At 38.0% G+C, this 21,177-nt stretch overlaps 1 protein-coding gene across 3 annotated transcripts in view; it reads right to left on the reverse strand.

Annotated features, from left to right (window-relative positions):
* NCAPD3 (non-SMC condensin II complex subunit D3) overlaps positions 1-21,177 on the reverse strand; it is a 64,917-nt gene that overhangs the window by 34,015 nt on the left and 9,725 nt on the right. For all 3 annotated transcript variants that reach the window (XM_046638510.1, XM_046638509.1, XM_046638511.1), the window contains 12 exons: positions 18,828-19,012; positions 18,011-18,178; positions 17,842-17,903; positions 17,560-17,647; positions 15,631-15,764; positions 14,148-14,220; positions 13,251-13,376; positions 12,866-13,118; positions 12,359-12,415; positions 12,013-12,102; positions 1,026-1,099; positions 348-482 (listed from right to left, as the gene is read on the reverse strand). In XM_046638510.1, the coding sequence (XP_046494466.1) occupies positions 348-482; positions 1,026-1,099; positions 12,013-12,102; positions 12,359-12,415; positions 12,866-13,118; positions 13,251-13,376; positions 14,148-14,220; positions 15,631-15,764; positions 17,560-17,647; positions 17,842-17,903; positions 18,011-18,178; positions 18,828-19,012 (1,445 nt within the window). The remainder of the gene's footprint in view (positions 1-347; positions 483-1,025; positions 1,100-12,012; positions 12,103-12,358; positions 12,416-12,865; positions 13,119-13,250; positions 13,377-14,147; positions 14,221-15,630; positions 15,765-17,559; positions 17,648-17,841; positions 17,904-18,010; positions 18,179-18,827; positions 19,013-21,177) is intronic.

The raw sequence follows: 21,177 nt of genomic DNA on the forward strand, positions 1-21,177 counted from the left end.
TTTTGGCATATCATCTAATATGTCCTAACTCACAAAAATTAATCTAGGCCTCTGGCCTAACCAAATTAATTTTAAAATTCATATTTCTATGTGAGATTTAAGTGAAGTCAAGAAAAGCCTACCCATCATCATTCTCTAGCATTAGTTAATAATTATATTTAATATGAAATGTAATCTACCATATGTAATTGAAAGACACTTCTTCTTTTCTCTTACACTGTATACTCCTACAGCAGACTTGGGAGAGTTTCTAAAAGTCAATTTAATATTTAGCAACAGGTGATTACTATGGTGAATTATTTTTGATGTAAAATACCATATTATATACACAATGCCTTGCCTCTCACCATAAGAAGTTCAGTAAGAGACTGTAATGCCTGCTTCCGGACAGATACTGCAGGGTCACGACACTGCTCCTGCAGAATTAACAGCTCTTCTTTCATACTGGAGACGTCGCAGTGTTTCAAAACACTCACTAATACCTAGAAGGTGCATATGCAACATGAAGTGATGATGTACGCAGAGTGAAAAGACAAACTGCAGGCAAAAACCCTTCCTTAAGTTTGTGGTTCTTAACATTTTTAGGTCACAGATTTATCCCTCCTCTCAGTAACATCCCACCTGCTAGAATCTCATGAAAGCTAAGGCCTCTCTCCCTAAAGAAAATTTGACATAAATTTTATATAAATGAGCATTTCTGCAAACAATTTCAGGGGTGTCACGAATCCTATCAAAATCCACCTATAGTCTCCAGGTTAAGAACCCCTATTCTAAAAAAAGAAATTAAAGATATAAATTGGTGATTCTTAAAAGCCAGCAACCCAGGAGGAAATCTTAAAAACAGATAATCCTTTGGTTCATTCATGTATTTTATATATAACAGGGTCAAGGTCAACTAATGTTAAGTGAAAAACAGGTTAAGTAAGGAATATGGCCAGAGCATTTTAAAAATATTCTCTTGAATTTCCAAGTTTCTGGTGCTTAAAAAGACAGGACATTAAATAACGTCTAGAAAAAACTCAAACCTGGAGCGCAGACTTCCTAACGTTGGTCTTCTCATCCCGGATCCTCTTTCTCAGCATTTGCATGATACATCTTTCTGTGGAGGAGACCTCAGAGTCACTGGAGTCTGAGAAGGACTACAAAGTATCTAAAACCCCCCACACAGTACTGAGAAGGACTACATAGTACCTAACACCCCACACGGAAAGACTACATAGTACCTAACACCCCACATGGAAAGACTACATAGTATCTAACACCCCACACAGAAAGACTACATAGTATCTAACACCCTACACCTGCAGAGAAAGCACCCTAAAGACTAACTAGCTTGTTTTAAATCCCAAGAATTCAGAGTAAGAAATGATGTAGAAAAAAATTCAAATAATTAGCTATTCACAGTAATACAAAGGGCAGAGTGGTTTAATTTTAAAAGGGCACCAATTCTGGAATATTAAAAATTCAGTTTTAAGTCCTGGCTCCTACATCTAAAATTTTGAAGGAATTACTTAGCTCTTCTATTTTGTTTAGCTACAAACAGGAATATCTAAATCATAAGATCTTTTAAAGACTAAGTAAGATAACATATAATAGCTTTAAAACTTTTCAATCACATGCCCCTTTACACTATTAAAAATTACTGAAGACTCCTAAAAGCTTTTTTTAATGTGGATTATATCTTTTAATCTGAACTAGAAATTTAAACTGAGAATTGTAAAAGATTTAATAATTCATTTTAAAATCGCAAGACATGTCATTATAAATAGCATAGTTTTAATGAAAAATAACTATATTTCCAAAACAAGAAAAATACAGTGAAAAGAATGGCATTGTTTTACATTTTTGGAAAACTCCTTAATGCCTGACTTAATAAAATACAGTTGGATTCTCATCTCTGCTTCTGCTTGCAATCTGTCACAGTTTCATGTCATGGGACCTCTGGAAAACTCCAATTGACACTACGACAAAATCAGAGTGCAGAAGGTAAATGATGTCTTGATATTATTACGAAAACAATATTAACTTCAAGGACCCATTGAGGGAGGCTTAGAGACCCCAAACTACACATTGAGAATTGCTGATGTGTAAGAAAGTACAACTAGAAAAATGAAATAGAGAATGCAAAACAATAGAAAAATCAATTAAACCAAACGGAGGTTCCTTGAAAAAGATCAACAGAATTAACAAACTTGTAGCTAGACTGACTAAGAAAATAAGAGAAGATTCTAATGGATAAAATCAGGAATGAAAGACGGAACATTACTACTGACCTTACAGAAATAGGAAGGACTGCAAAGGAATACTATAAATAATTTTATGTTAAGAAATTAAGTAAGCTAGATGAAATGGACACATTTCTACAAAGATACAAACTACAGAAACTGACTCAAAAAGAAATAGAAAGTCTGAATACACTTATAACAAGAGATTGAATTAGTAATCAAAAAACTTCCTACACATGCACAAAAGCCCAGGACCAGATAACTTTACTGGAGAATTCTACCAAATGTTAAAACAAAAATTAACACCAATTCTTCATAAACCCTTTCAAGAACAGAAAATATTTTGTACCTTATTCCATTAAGCCAGTATTACCCTGAGAGCCAAACCAGACAAAAAACATCTCAAGAAAACAGACCAAAATCCCTTGTGAATATAGATGTAAAGTCCTCAACAAAATATTAGCAAAATCAAATCTAGCAAGATACAAAAATGATTATACACCATGCTTGGGATTTATCCCAGGAATGAAATGTTGGTTCAACATATGAAAATCAACCAATGTAATACACCATAGAAATAGAATAAAGGACAAAGACCACATGATTATTTCCAGCTGCACAAAAAGCATTCACAAAATCCAATACCCTTTCATGATAAAAACACTCAGCAAACTCAGAAGAGAAGGACACTTCCTCATTCTGATACAGCCCATCTTGAAAAAACTCACAGCTAACATCACAATGGTGAAGGACCAAGTTTTCCCTCAAAGCATAGAAGGACAAGGATATCTGCTCTCCTTCTTTTCAACACTGTACTAGAGGTGTCAGCAGGGAAAATAGGCAAGAAAAAGAAATAAAACGCATCCAGATCAGAAAGGGAATAAAACTCTCTCTATTCACAGATGGCATGACCTAATATGTAGAAAATCCTAAGGAATCCACGGAAAAACTTCTAGAGCTAGTAACAAATTTAGCAAGGTTGCATGATATAAGATCGATCATCAAAATTCAATTGTAAAAACTAGCAATAAGCAATTTGAAAATGAAGAAACTAATTTGATTTACAATAGCATCAAAAAGAAAAGAATACTTACGCATAAGTTTAAAGAGCAAGAGTTGTACACTGAAAACTACAAAACAGCATTGAAACAAATTAAAGAAGACTAAATACATACAAAGGCATCCTGTGTTCATGGATTGGAGGGCTTAACATTAAGATGGCAGCAGTCCCCAAGTTATCAATCCCTGTCAAAAGCCAAACTGTTTTTTTCACAGAAATTGACAGCCAATCCTAAAATTCATATGGAAATGTGAGAGACACAGAATAGCCCAACCAATCTTGAAAAACAAGAAGGATGCAGAACCCATACTTGGGGATTTCAAAATTACTATAAAGCAACAGTAGTCAACATAGTGTGGTATTGGCATAAAGGTAGACAACAGAATATCAATGGAATAGAACTGAGAGTACAGAAATAAGCCCATATATGTACGGTCAATTAGTTGATTTTTGACAAGGGTGCCTAGAGCATTCAAAAGCAAAAAAGAGTCTTTTAAACAAATGGTGCTAAGTCCACTGGACATTCATATGCAAAGTTGGACCCCTATATCATACCTTATGCAAAAACTAACTCAAAACTGATCACAGAACAAAATGTAAGAGCTGAAAAAGAAAACGTACGAGTAAATCTTTGTGACCCTGGAGTAGGCAATGGTTTTTAAGCTATAACACCAAAAGCAGAAGCAAAAAAAGGAAAAGTGGATAGCTGCACTTCATCCAAGGTAAAATGTTTTATGCTTCAAAGAACACCATCAAGACAGTGAAAAGACAATCCACAGAATGGGAAAAAGGTATTTGCAAATCATGTATCCTATAAGGAACTTGGATCCAGAATATACAAGGAAATCTTCCAACTCAAAACAAAAAGACAAATAACTCATTTAAAAAAATGGCAAAGGAAGAGGGTTCAAGACGGCTAAGTAGGAAGATCCTGCACTCAGCTCGTCCCAGGAAAACAGAGAATCTACAGCTACATATAGAACAGTTTCCTCTGAAGGAGACTGGAAAACTAGCTGAGCAACTCCTTCACAGCAGCAAACAGAAAAAGGACACAAGGAGGCAGGTAGGAGGGGCTGAGACAGTCTCGCATAAACCTCACTTCTGGTGCAGAGATGCACAAATCAGGATGGTACTTACAAACTCAGAGCTTCTCCATGAGGAGCGGAGGGTTCAGAACCCACGTCAGCCTCCCCAAATTTTAAGACCTGCACCTGAGAGAGGAGACCCCAAAAGCATCTGGCTTTGAAAACCAATGGGGCTCCTGTCCACGAGCCCCAAAAGGCTGTAGCTAAATGAGAAACAAAGAGCTCTTACAGGGCTCTGCACACTCGCCCACCCCAGGGCCCAGCATAGCAACAGCTGTTTGAAAAGCGCCCAGACCTTCTGTGAAAGAGATTCACCTGCTAGTCTTAAAGAGTCAGCTGGAGGGGCAGAGGCCTGTTAGCATACGCTCTGGGGAAGGAGGAACTGGTGGGCATCATTTTCATGCTCTCTTCGTCTTGCTAAAGTTAGCAGGTGCCATTTATTTTTCTTTTATTCCCCTCAGCAGGTACTATCTTCACGCTCTCCATCTGCCATGCTCCACAGCACCAAAATCTCCCAGAGGAGAGCTTTTACTCATGTCTGGTGCCCTGGTTTTAAGTTTGATGTCCCGCTTTTTGTGGCTGCAGCCCAAGAGAAGCCCCTTGGATCACCCGGCCCTGGAGGCCAGGGCACTGTGTTCCTGGGTCCCACAGGATTGTAACAATTGGAGAGACAGTCCTGGGCAGACTCTCACCCCCAGGATGCTGCACAGACAGCAGAATGAAACACCCCCCAGGCTTCTGAGGAAGAGACCGATTTGCTTGTCCAGGAGCTTTGGCCTGAGGGGCAGGCTTCTGGTCTGGCACAATGAAGAGGCTACAGAGATGTTCTCAGGGAGTGGAGGCTAGTGGAAGCAGTCTTTGCATTCTCCCTCTGCCTTGCTCCAGCTCACCAGTATCTCTCAGAAAGGAGCTTATATCCGTCTGGCACCCCGATTTTTGCAGCTGCTGCCAGGGGATGCCTCTACACTACCTAGCTCTGGCGGCTTATGCTTGCAGAAGTCAGGTAACTGTAACCAATGGAGAAAGTTCTCAAACAGTTATCTCCCTCAGGGCACAGCAAGAGACAACAGACCCAGAAGCTCTTAATCTTCTCTGAAACAGGCCTGTGAGATTATCGTCATAGCTGTAGCCTGAGGGGCAGGCCTCTAATTAAATGCACATCTAAGGGCTAACCATAAACCCTTCCAGAGACCTCAGAGGGTGGGCACTATCTTCATATTCTCCCTCTGCCACCCTCCAGAGCACCAGCATTTCTTGGAGGGGTGCTCTTACACATGTCCAGCGCTCTAGATTTTTATGTTTGGTGCCCTGGTTTTTGCAGCTGCTGCCCAGAGGATGCCCCTGATCGCCTGGCTCTGGTGGCCAGGAGGGCTTGCGTTCCTGGGTACCAAAGGACTGTAGCAACCAGAGAGTTCTTGGCAGGGGACCACCCTCAAGGCAGTGCACTGACAGCAGACTGAAACATACGGCAGTCTTGCTGAGACAGAGGCCTATCTGCTGGTCCTGGAGCTCCAGCCTGGGGCAGGCTTCAGGTCTGGTGCACACCTAGAAGCCTGTGGAGGTGCTCTCGGCGATCGTAAGCTGGAGTCACTGTGTTTGTGCTCTTCCACAACCTCACTACAGCTTGCTGGTATCTCCCAGAAAGAAGCTTATATACTCATCTGGAGCCCCAATTTGTGTGCCTGCCATCCAGGGAACACCTCCAGATCACCTGGTCTGGTGGCCAGCAGGGCTTACACTTGCAGCCCACAGGACTGTATACATTTGCATACTTTAAAAGCTGCTGCCTGATGATCTGGTTTCCAATCAGCCTGAAGCTTGGTGCTGACTGAGATCCTCCCCTAACAGGTCTAGACACACCCTCAACTACTGGGAGCTATCAAAAATAAAGTAGGCTGCTTGGACAATCACCAAGGTCTGAGAGACAATAAGAGTTAGGGCAGGGTTGAATGATAAGGATCATCTCCAACAGGTAGCCACTCCTTCAAGACCAGGAGAGATGGCTATTTCACCTAACACAGAGAAACCAACACAGAGTGTGAAGCAAAATGAGGAAACAGAGGGATACGTTTCAAACAAAAGAACAAGATAAAATCTCAGAAAAAAATCTTAATGAAACAGAGGTAAGCAATTAACCTGATAAAGAGTTCAACTTATAATTAATGTTCACAATGATGCTCAGTGAACTCAGGATAAGAATGGATGAACACAGTGAGAACTTCAATAAAGAGACAGGAAATAGAAGAAAGTAGCAAACAGAAGTCAGAGGGCTGAAAAATACAATAAGTGAACTGAAGAATACACTAGAGGGGTTCAACAGCAGACTAGATGAAGCGGAAGAAAAGATCAATGAATTCAAAGACAGGGCAGTGGAACTCACCCAATCAGAGCTGCAAAAAAAAAAAAAAGAGAGAATTTTAAAAAAGTGAAGACAGCTTAAGGTACTTATGTGACAACATCAAACAGGCTGATATTCACATTATAGGGGTGCAAGAAGCAGAAGATAGAGAGAAAGGGGCAGAAAACTTATTTGAAGAAACAATGGCTGAAAACGTCCCTAATGTGGGGAAAGAAACAGAGATCCAAATCCAGGAAGCCAGAACTCCAAAAAAGATGAATCCAAAAAGACCCACACAGGACACATTATAATTGAATGTCAAAAGTTAAAGACAAAGAGAGAATCTTAAAAGCAGCAAGAAAAAATAACTTGATACGTACAAAGGGACCCCATAAGACTACCAGTAATTTTTCAGCAGAAACTTTTCAGGCCAGAAAGGAGTGGCATGACAAATTCAAAGTGCTAAAAGAAGAAACTTCCCATCAAGAATACTCTACCTGGCAAAGTTATCATTCAGAATTGAAGGAGAGATGAAGAGTTTTCCAGACAAGCAAAAGCTAAAGGTGTTCATCACCACTAGATCAGCCTTACAAGGAATGCTAAAGGGACTTCTTCAAGCTGAAGAGAAGGGTGCTAATCAGTAACAAGAAAACATATGAAAGTAGAAATCTCTCTGGTGAAGGTAAATATACAGTAAAGGTAGTGGATTAATCACTTACAAAGCTGGTATGAAGGTTAAAAACAAAAGTAGTAAAAATCACTCTAACTACAATAATTATTTAAGGGATACACATGATAATAAGAGGCAAAATGTGACATAAAAACCTAAAAGGTGAGGAAGAGAGAGAAAAAATGTAGAGCTTTAGAACGCATTCAACTTAAGCTGTTATCAACTTAAAACAGATTATTATACATATAAGCAGGGTTACGTAAGCCTCATGGTAACCACAAAGCAAAAACTTATAGTATGTATACAAAAGATAAAGAGAGAGAAATCTAAGCATACCACTACAGAAAATCATCAAATCACAAAGAAAGAGAAAAAAAGAAGAAAGGAACAGAAGAACTACAAAACAGTCAGAAAACAATTAACAAAATGGCAATAAGTAGATACCTATCAATAATTACTTTAAACGTAAATGGACTAAATTCTCCAATCAAAAGACCTAGGGAGGCTGAACGTTTAAAAAAACAAGACTTATCTATACGCTGCCTACAAAAGACTCACTTCAGATGTAAGGACACACACAGACTGAAAGTGAAGGGATGGACAAAGACGTTCCACACAAACAGAAACCAAAGAAAGCTTGGGTAGCTATAGTTATATTAGACAAACTATACTTTAAAACAGACCATAATAAAAGACAAAGAAGGGCATTACATAATGATACAGGGAATAATCCAACAAGAGGATATAACGTTTGTAAATCTGTGCACACAACATAGGAGTATCTAAATATATAAAGCAAATATTAACAGACCTAAAGAGAGAAATAGACAGTAATACAGTAAGAGTAGGGGACTTTAATACCCCACTGACATCAATAGATAGATCATCCAGACAGAAAATCAGTAAGAAAGCATCAGCCTTAAATGACACATTAGATCTGATGAACTTAACAGATATAGAAAGAACATTCTATCCAAAAGTGGCAGAATATGAATTCTTCTCAAGCACATACGGAACATTCTCCAAGACAGATTATATGTCAGGCCACAAAACAAGCCTTAAATTTAAGAAAACTGAAACGCTATCAAACATCTTTTCCAATCACAATGATATGAAACTAGAAACAACCACAAGAAGAAAACTGGAACATTCATAGATATGTAGAGATTAAACAACATGCTACTGAACAACCAATGGATCAACGAAGAAATTAAAAGAGAAATAAAAAAATACCTTGAGACAAATGAAAATGGAAATACAACATACCACAATTTATGGGATGCAGTAAGAACAGTTCTAAAAGGGAATTTCCTAGTAATAAATGTCTACCTCAAGAAACAAGAAAAATGTCAAATAACCTAACTTTATAGCTGAAGGAACTAGAAAAAGAATAAAGGAAGCCCAAAGTTAGTAGGAGAAAGGAAATAACAAAGATCAGAGCAGAAATAAATAGCGACTAAAAAACAATAAAGATCAGGGCCAGCCTGGTGGCACAGCAGTTAAGTTTACATGTTCTGCTTTGGCGGCCTGGGGTTCGCCAGTTCAGATCCTGGGTGTGCACATGGCACCACTTGGCAGGCCATGCTGTAGCAGGCGTCTCACATATAACGTAGAGGAAGATGGGCACGGATGTTAGCTCAGGGCCAGTCTTCCTCAGCAAAAAGAGGAGGATTGGCAGCAGATGTAGATGAACAAATGATATACAAAGATCAAATCATTGTTGTACACCTGAAACTAATATGTTATATGTCAATTATACTCAATAAAAAAATAAGCTGATGGCAGTAAACCACATAAAAGACAGTAAACTGCAATTGTGCCTATATGAGAAAATAACAGTGGGCATGGAAAAGAGAAGAGAGAAACGGGAGACATTGTTGAAATAGAATCAACGGGGCCTTGCAAGTGGTAAGTTAAGAAAAGTGAATGAAAGGGAGAAATGGGAAATGTGAAAAATGGCAAAGTGGTTAAATGGCATATAGAAACACAGCAGTTAAGAGACAAATGGTGGGATCAACTGATAAAAGCTTCCTTCGAGTCCTAATGAGTTTGATAGATTGCTAGAACACACAGGTGGAATTCTTTCAAATGTAATTAGAAATGTAGGTCTTAGGAGAGATGAGGACTAAAGATGTAGATGTGAGAGTCAGTGGTTGAACGAAGGATGGTTGAGGTTATGGGAATGGGAAACAACTACCTGGACTGAGTCAGGAAGACTGAGTTTTACACCTGGTTCTGCCAGCCATTAGGCAGGATCTGGGCAAGTCACCTCCCCTCTGGGCCCCATCTTTACACATCTACAAATGGCCTTGTCTACTTTATAGTAAACTTATGGTAGCAATCACATAGCTTGGTGAATTTGAAAGTTCTTTATAAAACACAAAGGACAATATAAATGTAATGCAGTTCAGAGATCCCAAAATATTAAATATTTGCCATCCACAAGATGCCTTATCAATTTAATATTTTCATTCAGAATTATATACAAATGAATATATGTTTTTACTTTCCACTCACATTTATGTAATTTGGAAGCATCATTAAATCAATACAAATTGATACTGTTTGGAAAAGTATCTGTGCAACAGTAAATCTGTAACTCACCACAAAGACTAGAGTCAACACAAACATTCAGTATTTTTCCAGATTAAATTTCTTTACAATATTTTAGGGAATCTGTTTATATATATTGAGTTATTGCTCTGAATTTAATTTGAGTAACACATGCCAATATCTAGTCATATAAACCTGATTCTATGCTGATCTTTTAGGCTGAAATGATAAGAAGTAATTATCCTCATGGCTCTTTACATTTACCTCAGCACCTATCTCACAGTATTAAAATTTTATACATATAAATATACATACACATGTATCTGTCTCTCCCACTGCTTCTTAAGAGATAGAACTGATTTATTAAAGTCTGTATCTACAATGCCTAGCACAGATTAGGAGGGACCAGATAAATGTTTATAGAATAAATTAACTATTTACCTACCTATCTTTTTTTTTTTGGTGAGGAAGATTTGCTCTGAGCTAACATCTGTTGCCAATCTTTCTCTGTTTTTGCTTGAGAAAGAGTCTCCCTGAGCTAACATCTGTGCCAATTTTTCTCTATTTTGTATGTGGGTTGCTGCCACAGCAGCCCACATACAAGTGATGTATGTGATGTAGTGACGAGTGACGCAGGTCTGTGCCTGGGATCTGAACCTGCAAACCTGGGCCATCGAAGTAGAGCATGGCGGACTTAACCACTACACCATGGGGCCGGCCCTCTATCTACCTATCTTTTAAATCACTTCTCTAAACATTATTTCCATAAACTCTGACAACAGTCCTCTGTGAAAGACAGGGAAGGTGTTAGGATCAGAAAGTGACAATTAGGCAGTTTTATTGACCTCCACGTCTCAGGTCTTGCAGCTATTTAGTAACATGGCTGGTAAAACAACTCAGGATGCCTCTCAATTGTAATATATTTTCCACTATTCTATGCTATGTCATATTATATATGAAAAAGGAGCCTAGAGAAGTAAAGCGACTTTCTCAAGATCATACAGACAGATACAAACAGAATCTTAGAGCAGGTCCAGGTCTGTCTACTACCTAGTCCAGGTTTGTTGTTCCCCTACTGAATCACACTGACACTTAAATCATCCCAGATTATTCTGGTTCAATGAGTCAACAGAAGAGATCTGGCATCACTTGTGTTCGGAATCCTGTGCTGGAGTCCAGGGCAGAGAGGACCCCATAACCATTCCATTCTATACATACGATCCATTAAAAAATGGTTCAGGGACTGGCCCAGTGGCACAATGGTTGGGTTCATGCACTCCACTTCGGTGGCCCAGGGTTTGCCAGTTCAGATCCTAGATGCGGACCTACGCACCGCTTGGCAAGCCATGCTGTGGCAGGCATCCCACATATAAAGTAGCATAAGATGGGCATGGATGTTAGTTCTGGGCCAATCTCCTTCAGCAAAAAGAGGAGGATTGGCAGTGGATGTCAGCTCAGGGCTAATCTTCCTCAAAAAAAACACTTCACACTGTTGGTGAAGAGAAATTAAACCCTGAATTGTCTTTTTCAATGGAAGCTTGACCTCCCAGTTCCCTACCATGTATTGAAAGCGGATTCCAGGATGGCTTAATCAGTCAAGATGACATAGTGAAAAAAGTTACAACGAATAAAAAACAGGAACAAGATTGAGTACCGTAGTATTCTTCATCCTTTCCCCTTTTTTGTGACGACTTTTCTCCAAACACTAATTTAATCTCTACTGCACTTTCCCTAGTAACTGGTCCTTTTTTGGTCAGCAATCCCAAGAGTTCACAACAACTGACTTTATAAAGAAATAAAACATTTGCTAATATTCTCTTAAGTGTTACAGAAATACTGGGGTTTAGTACATTGTAAGTGGAATGCAGATTATTCTTTATCTTAAAATAAAATATAGTGCAAGGACATCAATTAAAAATATAATAAAATAGAAATTACTCCACTTTTAAGAAAACCAAAAAAAAAAGATGCTCCAAGTCTTAAGGGTGAATTAATCAGAGAAAAAGGTTTTTAGACTCTACCTACAGTTGTCTGAAATCCAATAGTTATTACTCATCTGATAGTGATAAAATCTGACATACCCCCAGATCCAACTGTTTCACCACTGTTGTCTATATTGATCACCCCTGAGCCTCTGGAAGGGTCAAGTGTCTGCTTCTGACAGGAAAAAGCTTAAAAATAATTAAAGAAAGAAAGGCTCAGTCATTAAGGGATAAATTTGTTGCACTTTATAATAATATAAGCATGGCATATTGCACATTTAAGTTACTACATTACTGAAATTAATTTCAATTTCTTTGATGAAGAAAAAAAGTACAATATTAAAAAACATATAAATACGGAGATAGAAAAACATTTCAAATATCCAGCAAGTCCTTTAAATAAAAAGACAATTATTCAATATTTGAAAATATATCGGTCCATTACCTAATGAATTTCTCAGTAAGGTATCAGGGTGGCTCTCAATTCCTGAAATTGTAGGACCTAAAAATAGCAGATAGATGAGAGGGACAAGAGTTATAGTATCATAAACCCTAAATAAATACAGAAGAATCAAAATCAAGATAATTAGGCCCAAAGACAAGGCAGATTCTAAACTGCTGACAACTGACAATGTTCTCCTTGGGTATACATTTGGAAAAGAGATTAGGCCCAATACAGCCAATACCCAGCAATGCAAAGTAACAGGAGAGGCAGCCAACAATTTCACCTCTAAAACATGAATATGTGAAATACTTAAAATGGCCTTTAAAGTGGATCAGGCTTGTCTATTTAAAAAGTTATTCAACAATAAAATATACTGAAATAGGTTTATGAGGGTAAAAGTATATCATACCATATCTATTTTTGCCACAACAAAGAACGATTCACTTGCAGCCCAAGTTCTCGACAAGCACGAGACAAGTTCTGTCTTACAATGGTCAACACACTTACTGTTAATCAGAAGTTCCAGTATGCTCTCTGATGCAGTGGTATTAGACAACTCCAGGCAATGTACAAAACTGGACAACGCCTTGCTGCGGACAGTCGGTGCCTTGTCTAAACAACGGTCAAACATAATTTCCTGGACCAAGAACTTATGCTTTAAGAACTTGTGCTGCTCCAAGGAGAGAGTGTTATCCACCTCTCTTTCAGGTAGTTCTAAGAGAGCTAAGGCAACATCAAGAGTGAAAACCCTGTGTGGGATCTGGTGAAGCAAAATCGTAAGAATCTCCATCAGATAGGAATAAAAACCACAGATTCCTATGTACTCAGACCTGGCTGTCATTACAAGGTTGCAGAGCCAGGAGCCAAGACTTTATGCAGATGTATCTCCTACCTTGGAACTTCGTGAATATCTGTAAAGCCAGGCAATGAATGTGGCATATTCTCCACAAGGAAGTTTGCTGAGCAGCTGGACCAGGGACTGGGCTGCGTAGGTCCGATACTCTGATTTATCCATCACCTGAAACACAGACACTGAGAAGCTGTCCAGCCAATGTCCACCTGGAGGACAACTGAAACCCACGTTGTGATACTAGTGGGAAGCAAGGGAATGTAACTCGTTTAGTGGATCTTTAAATACTACAGAAATGAATAACAAATTTTAAGTTTGAGACCCCTTTAAAAACTAACCTGTAAGAAATCTATAAGCTCTCTCCTCAGAAGTACAAATTTAGCATATCATCTCAAAGAGTTTGTGAGCCCCTTAGGTTCAAGTTAAGAATCATTCATCCAAATTGTTATAAAAATTTAAGAGATAATCATAGAAATTTGAACACTGACTGGATATTTGATGATATTAAGGAATTACTGTGTAGTTTTTTAGATGTGTTAGCATTTTGTTGTTATGCTTTTAAAGAGTTCTTATCCTTTAGAGATACACAGGAAATATTTATGTATGAAAGGATATGATGAAATTTGCTTCCAAAAAAACATTCAGTGTTGCATATGTGTTGGGGCAGTTACGGCTTACAGGGTATAAATGACACAAAACTGTTGAAGATAGGTGCTCATCGCCCTATTCTATTTCTTTGTATACTTGAAATTTCCCAAAATAAAAAGGATTTTTTCCCCCAAAAGAACACTCTGTTTAGGGGAACATCTAGTGAATATACTACATAAAACTACTCCTAGTAATGATACAGACTCATTCCCAAGAACAAATACACACACAAACACATTTACTTCCACATATATTATATACTTTTATTGTCATTATTAGAGCAAATGGTACCTTGGCACAGATGTGCTGGAGTAAGATACGAAGGACTGGAAATATACTTTCCTTTAGTTCATCCACAAGTGAACTGTTTTAAAAAAAGAAACATATCCTCTGCTTACAATACACCTATAATTATAATAAAATAGTAATTTTTCTTGATTCTGTTCTCAAAAACCACTACTCCTACGTTTTAGAAATTCTAAATATTAAAAACAATCTAGCCCCACATTGCCAGCCTTGTTTCAGTGAATAAAGAGTAAAGACATAAAGTGTCACAGCAGAAAACCATCCGCTACTTCCCGCTGTGGTTTCAGAGAGCTGTTGCCGAGGAGCCAGCTACAGTCGGGGAGGAGCAAAAATGTGATCTTCACATTACTCCTGACTACTTACTAACTTCACAGTAAGACTCTCAAATATATCCTTTTGGGATAAATAACAGACTAAGACACAGTACCACCGCGTGGTAGCTCAGCGAAATGCTACTACCTTGATGTACTTGGAACAGTACCTCTCCAAACTTTAACCCAAGAAGAAATTAATGTAATGCCCAGATTTGACCCATTTTTAGTTTTAAGTTTATTTGTACCATTATATAAATATTACTGCAATTGACAACACCATGAACTCTCATGGAAGAACCAAAGAAAGTGTTTCCACTTAGAACATCTTAGTTATATAATGTTTAAAAAAATCCTTAGCAAAAGACATTCGCTTAATGATCAGATGACAGCCTATACCTGGATTCTATCATCTACACCCCACATCTCCAACTACACTATACACTGTGTACACCTCCAGGTATGTACACATTCTCGTATACATACTTAACATTTCTCTCCACCACTACATTGAATGCCAAAAAGTCAATAAAAGAGGGAAAGAAAAGCCAATGACATAGCAAAGATGTCTTTCGCAATAAAGCTGAGACAAGGAACTTTTTAGGTGAAGCTAAGTGACTCATAGGGGAAAATCAGTCTATCATTTATTGCTAAAGAAGTAAAAATCAACAATTCTTTCTTTTAGCAATTATTTTCTGTAGGGGTAGGGAATAGAAAAGTGAGAAGAAGCAAGGAAAAGGTGGCAAGGAACAAAAGGAAACAGACTCAGAGAAGAGAGCAACAGAAAGAGAAAAGGAGGAGGCAGAGTCGTTAGAGTGGTAAACAATGAAGCAGACATCCACAAAACAGAGGAGGAGCCGTGGTCATCCCTCAGGGGCTGACCATTCGGTCTGGTGGGATTCAGCTGGAGGCTGATGCTGGCCCAAGAAGTGCAGATTCCTCACCCCTCGACAGCGCCCCAGGGCAGAGGCTACCCACAGTGACCCAGACCAGGAGAACCAGATGAGCTATGAGGTGCTTTATTTTGACTCCCAAAACCGCAAACAGGCCATAAATTTGTTAGTTTCCGTAGGTGTCAGGAATCTTGGTTAATACAGGGCCCAGAAGAGTAAGGAGAATGATAGAGAGAGTAAAAATCCAAGCTGTGTGTGCCTTACCTGATAAACTGGACTGCCTGGTTTCTACTGTTGACGACTGATGAAGTAATAGTGAGAGGGGCACGATGCGATCCTTCCCCTACTTCCAACATTAATATTACATTTAGCATTTGATGGAAAACACAACTGATAACCTAGAAGAGAAAAGAAAATGCGGTTTAAGGCATGACAGAGAACACAAGGGCCTCGAAGATACTGATGCAGACCACAGTCTAGCATTTCAACCATCTGAAAATAAGTCAGGGTGACATGGTTTTTGGCTGAACACTAGAAATGCAGTTTTGGAAAATTACCAGGTATTCAATAAATACACAATGTAAACAGTGTGAAAGCACTGCTTATAGACAATGAAGGAATATCATCTAGTTTCTCTCCTCACTCTCTCATACTATAGCCCAGAAATTAGGACACAGAGAGAATTAATTGTCACTTACAAATGGCAAAGAATGCTAATGATAATCCCTTCCAGAAAAAGGCGAAGAAGAATGACACTTTACACTTGTATTTACCTGAAGTTTACAGAGCACCTTTCAATATATCATCTCATCTAATTTGCTCAACTAATTAATTCATTTATCCAGTAAATAAAATATTTACTGAAAACCAAATATATGGCAATATCGCACTAAGTACATTCATACATATTACTGATTTTACCAAATTTACTCTTAAACCTCACAACAACTCCAAGAAGTAAGCAAGGCTTTTCCATTTTATATATATTATTATTATCATTTCCACTTTACACATAATAAAAGATACTCCAAAGGTGAGTTGTCCAAAGTCAAGTAATTAAAGTTCTAGCTAAAGCCAATGTTGTGTAACATCACGTCAATACTTCCACAATTAAAAACATTATGTCTTTAGAGATACTGTGGATCTAAAAAGGGTAAATTTTCCCATCCATCTTTTATCTTTAAAAATGTTAAAAATGGCAAGGAAATGAAAAGCATTACTGTGAATTCTATCACATTCATATTTCAAGCACATAGAAATGAACATGGTATAATAAATTGTAAAATATGGAATGTTTTCTAAACAAGAGGCATTGTGCTCAGCATCTGACAGGTACTCTTTCATTTAACACTGCTGACAAATCCATGAGGAAACTTTGTCTTTCATCCTTTTTGTCTAGATGGGAAAGCTGAGGCTTTCAAAAGGTTGAATCACTCACACAAGCATACACAGCTAGTAAGTGATGGAGCCAGAATTTGAGCCCAGATGTGCAGAACCCCAAGTACCTAAACGCTGTTCTTAATCACCATGGCACTACCCCTGGAAATTAAGTGTATCACAGCCACCAAAAGCCACATGACCTTGGCTGATCACATTTTTTGGAAAATCCTGTTTTATTAATGACATCTAAGTTTAGTAACACCACAACGCTTGGATAACTGTAACTCCAATGTTTAGAATAGTGATGCTATTGAGGTCGCTTGAGGGGCAAAATCCACATATGAATGCTAACCAGGAATGAGAACCAGTAATGTTTCTGTAGAATCATCAACTAAAATAATACAAACACTAATAGAAATACTGAAGCACACATGGATTGCCAAGGGAAACGAAAATTCTATGACTGTCTATTCCTCTTTTTAGAATAACTTAGTGAACACTTCTATAAAGGTAATACTCTGTTCAGTTGCTTCTCTGATCCTCCTACCTAATTCACACAGGAACCACTCTTTATGTCGGAAACCTAACAATAATTTGCTGTGGCCACCAAGTATTTGGATGCAAGTTTGGTTATGAAGAGTGGTCAACAATTAGAGATGGTGATGCTTTTTACTATACAAATGACATAAGGTCAGGAGAATGACCTAGCGAATTAAAATGGCATTACATCAAATGCTTCTAACATTTTTCTATTACATGATTTGCATGCTTTCTATTCAACCAGCAACTAAGTTAGATCTTTGTCTCCTTTACCTTATCTCCTTCTCCATGAATTGGGGAGCACAGCAAATACAATCCATGATAGGCCAGTTCTGGTATGTATTTTGCTTGGTTAAGGTTTCTAAAGAAGAAATGCAAAAGATTAGTTAATGGATATGATTTAACTTGGAATATTCCCTAACCCTAAAGCCATATTTAAGTGAAAAAATTCTACCTGTGTGTCAATTAGGATAAAATGGCATTTATACTTCTGCTGGAGCAAAATTTGTTATACACCATATTTAAATTTTAGCATTAGAAGATTCAGTGGCTCACCTGGCTTGTGTAACATGCAATTCACGAAGAACTGGTTCAAAATTAGTTAATGCAACAAAAACCTGGAAAACAGATACCAAGAAAAGGCCTGATTTTCCCTACTTATTAAGTATTAGCCATCATCTATGCCCTTTGAGGTTGCCTCAAGTTTCTCGGAATTTTCACTTACCTCTATACAATTCTGTACACACTGTGGCTTTTCTTTCAGTGAAAACTTGGGCAGAAGCCTTAAAAAATTCTTCAAAAGTTGAAAGATGGCATTTCGAATTTGACAAAGGTCCCGGGTAGAAAAACAAATATTCTCTTCATCTTCTTGTTCTTCCACAATTTCATCCATCTAGATTGTGAAGAAATGTATAGGTGACTGTGTAATAATGCCCAACACTTTGTCCCATGATTTTTAATTTACTCAGATCAGGTCCAGTGAAACTCCAGGTGGCTGCTCAGTTGCTGAGGTGGCATGACTCTGACCAGGTCCCGTGACTGCTCCAGGCCTCCTCAGCCACAAGGGTAAATCTTTGTACTAGACGACTGTTACAAGAGTATCTAGCTCTATATTTCTGTGTCAGCGAGAATTCTTGTGTTTCTTAGAAGTTTTCACATTAAGAACCTCTACCGTCCTACCTAGTCATACAAGAAATTGGAATTCATGTTATTCCATTATGCTCTTATGGACATGAGTCCTCAGGATACATCAACCACCCTCTCTCATGACATGATAATGTGGCAAATATACCTATTAGCATGTTGTCAACTACACCTGGGAACCAAAGGTGATGGAGAGGTTGGAAAGATGACAAAGGTCATCTTTCAGTGTGATATGGAGCCCAAGAGGCAAGTGAAAGTCATACTGGATAGCTGATGAGACGTTAGGACCTTTTGGTTACAATCATGATTCCTAAAATCATATTTTAATACAAAGTTAATTCTTAAATCAAAATCATGTGTTGGTACAGATATGTTTTATTATTCCACTTACTTCTTACCTCAATATCCTCTTTCCGGGGTGGCTTGCCTCTTTTTCTGTTTCCTCTTAGATTTGCCTGAGAGTTCTTAGGCTGTTCTTTCTTTCTTTTCCGATTCAAGTTAGACTCCTGAGGCCAGCTCTTCTTTAGAATCTGTATACACTTGTCAAACATCACTGGGTGGAATATTTGATTGGCTACACTGCCTATTCATAAAGAATAAAGAGCAGGTTAGATTTAATTGTCTTGAAATACGTCTGTAACATGAAAAATTAAAAAGCAAAAAGAGGCTTTTTATTAATTTTGAATAACAATAACTCTTTAGCAAAAAGTACCATTCAAATTCAGCCTTGGGAGGTGAGCAATACTGCTGATGAGAAATAAATAACATTTCTATATCTGGCCATGAGGGAGTAACTGGTTTTATACCTGTCCTCCTGGTGCAAACAACTATAAAACTGGACAAAAATTTATAAAATAACCATTTTAGGACATGGAACAACAGGCAGCATAGAATTGCAATCCCTGAAAAAGGGGAAACAAATGAGGTAAACCCTAAAATTGCCCCAGTTTTGTGTTTAGAGGCAATTTCTGGGCAAGAACAGAAAAATGCTGAACTTGAGCACATGATGATAGTCTTACTAAGTGGAGGGTATGGAAATCAGGCCAGGAAGGTGGAGGTAGTTGGAATTTATGAAGCAGAGTACTTGAGAGAGGAAGCTACATAGAAATAGAGCTCTAGAGTCTGCATAGGGCTGAACATGAGCTGTGCACACACAGGGTAAAACTCCATGAAGGTGAGCAAGGAACACTTTCCAAGGAGCTAGAAGATGAACAGCTTTCAGAACTCACCAGGGCTGAGACCTATTTGAGTTTGACTAGCCAGCATGGAGGGACCTTGTTAAACACCTGGAATAGTCAGTACAAGGCCTCAGACAGAAACACACCTTCACAGCAGGCTAAACTAGCTCTAGTAAAAGCTACTGGATATCTGCCCTAACAAAGCTTTAAAACAAGCCTCTGAAACACTACTGAAAGGAAAACAACAAAACCAAGTCACTCAACGATCTAACATTCAAATGTCTAGCACCAGTAAAAATGCGCTGGGCATGCTAAGAAGCAGGAAAACGCGCTGCAAGATAGGAAGAATAATCAGTCAACAGAAACAGTCTAAGAAATGACAGAGGTAATGGAACTAGCAGTCAAGACTCTTAAAGGAAGTATTATAAATAAGCTCAAGAATTAAAACAGTAGTGGGGCCGGCCCCATGGCCGAGTGGTTAAGTTCACATGCTCTGCTTCGGTGGCCCAGGGTTTCGTTGGTTCGAATCCTGAGCACAGACATGGCACTGCTCATCAAGCCATGCTGAGGCAGCATCCCACGTAGCACAACCAGAAGGACGTACACCTAGAATATACAACTATGTACTGGGGGGATTTGGGGAGAAAAAGTAGGAAAAAAAAAAGATTGGCAACAGTTGTTAGCTCAGGTGCCAATCTTTAAAAAAAAAAGAATTAAACAGTAGCAACAAAGAGATGAAAAATATTTTTAAAGAATCAAATGGGACTTCTTCACATGAAAAAGAAAAATTCACTGGATGGGATTAATTAACAGTGGATTACACATTACAGAAACAAACGTAAAGGAACTTGAGGAAACAGCACAGAACAAAAAAATTAATAAATACTCAATGACCTGTGAGAGAACATCAAGCAGTCTAACATATGAGTAATTGGAGTCACAGAAAAAAGGAAGGAAGAAAATATTTAAAGAAATAATAACTGAAAAATTTCCAAATTTGTTAAATACTATACATCCACAGACCCAAGAAACTCAATGAACCAAACCATGATAAATACAAAGAAAATCACACCAAAGTATAGATAATTTAATCAAACTTTTGAAAATCTTCAAAGTAGCCAGAAAAAAAAAGACAAAATATATAGAGGAACAATGATAAGAATCACGCAGACTTCTCATGAGAAAAGATGTAAGCCAGAAGATAATGAAATAACACCTTACCAGCACTGAAAGAAAAGAAAAAAACACCTGTCAACCTAGAATTCTTCAGCAAAAACATTTTTGAAGGTGAAATAAAGACATTTTCATACAATCAAAATCTAAGAGTTGATGGCCAACAGACCTGCACCACAAGAAAAGTTAAAGGAAGCTCTTCAGGCTCAAGGAATATTATATGAGACAAAATCTTTTAAATATAAAAAACATTCTTTTTGTTTTTTAAAAAATTCTTTAAAAGATAATTCAAAGAAAAATGTTAAGAATGAATTGCATGGTTTATGACGTGTACAAGTAAAATGTACAACTATAATAACACGAAGAACAGGAGGGGAGGAAGGAAAGTATATTGTTC

This window comes from Equus quagga, chromosome 14 (assembly GCF_021613505.1).
Source record: "Equus quagga isolate Etosha38 chromosome 14, UCLA_HA_Equagga_1.0, whole genome shotgun sequence".
In the NCBI taxonomy this organism is placed as follows: domain Eukaryota; kingdom Metazoa; phylum Chordata; class Mammalia; order Perissodactyla; family Equidae; genus Equus; species Equus quagga.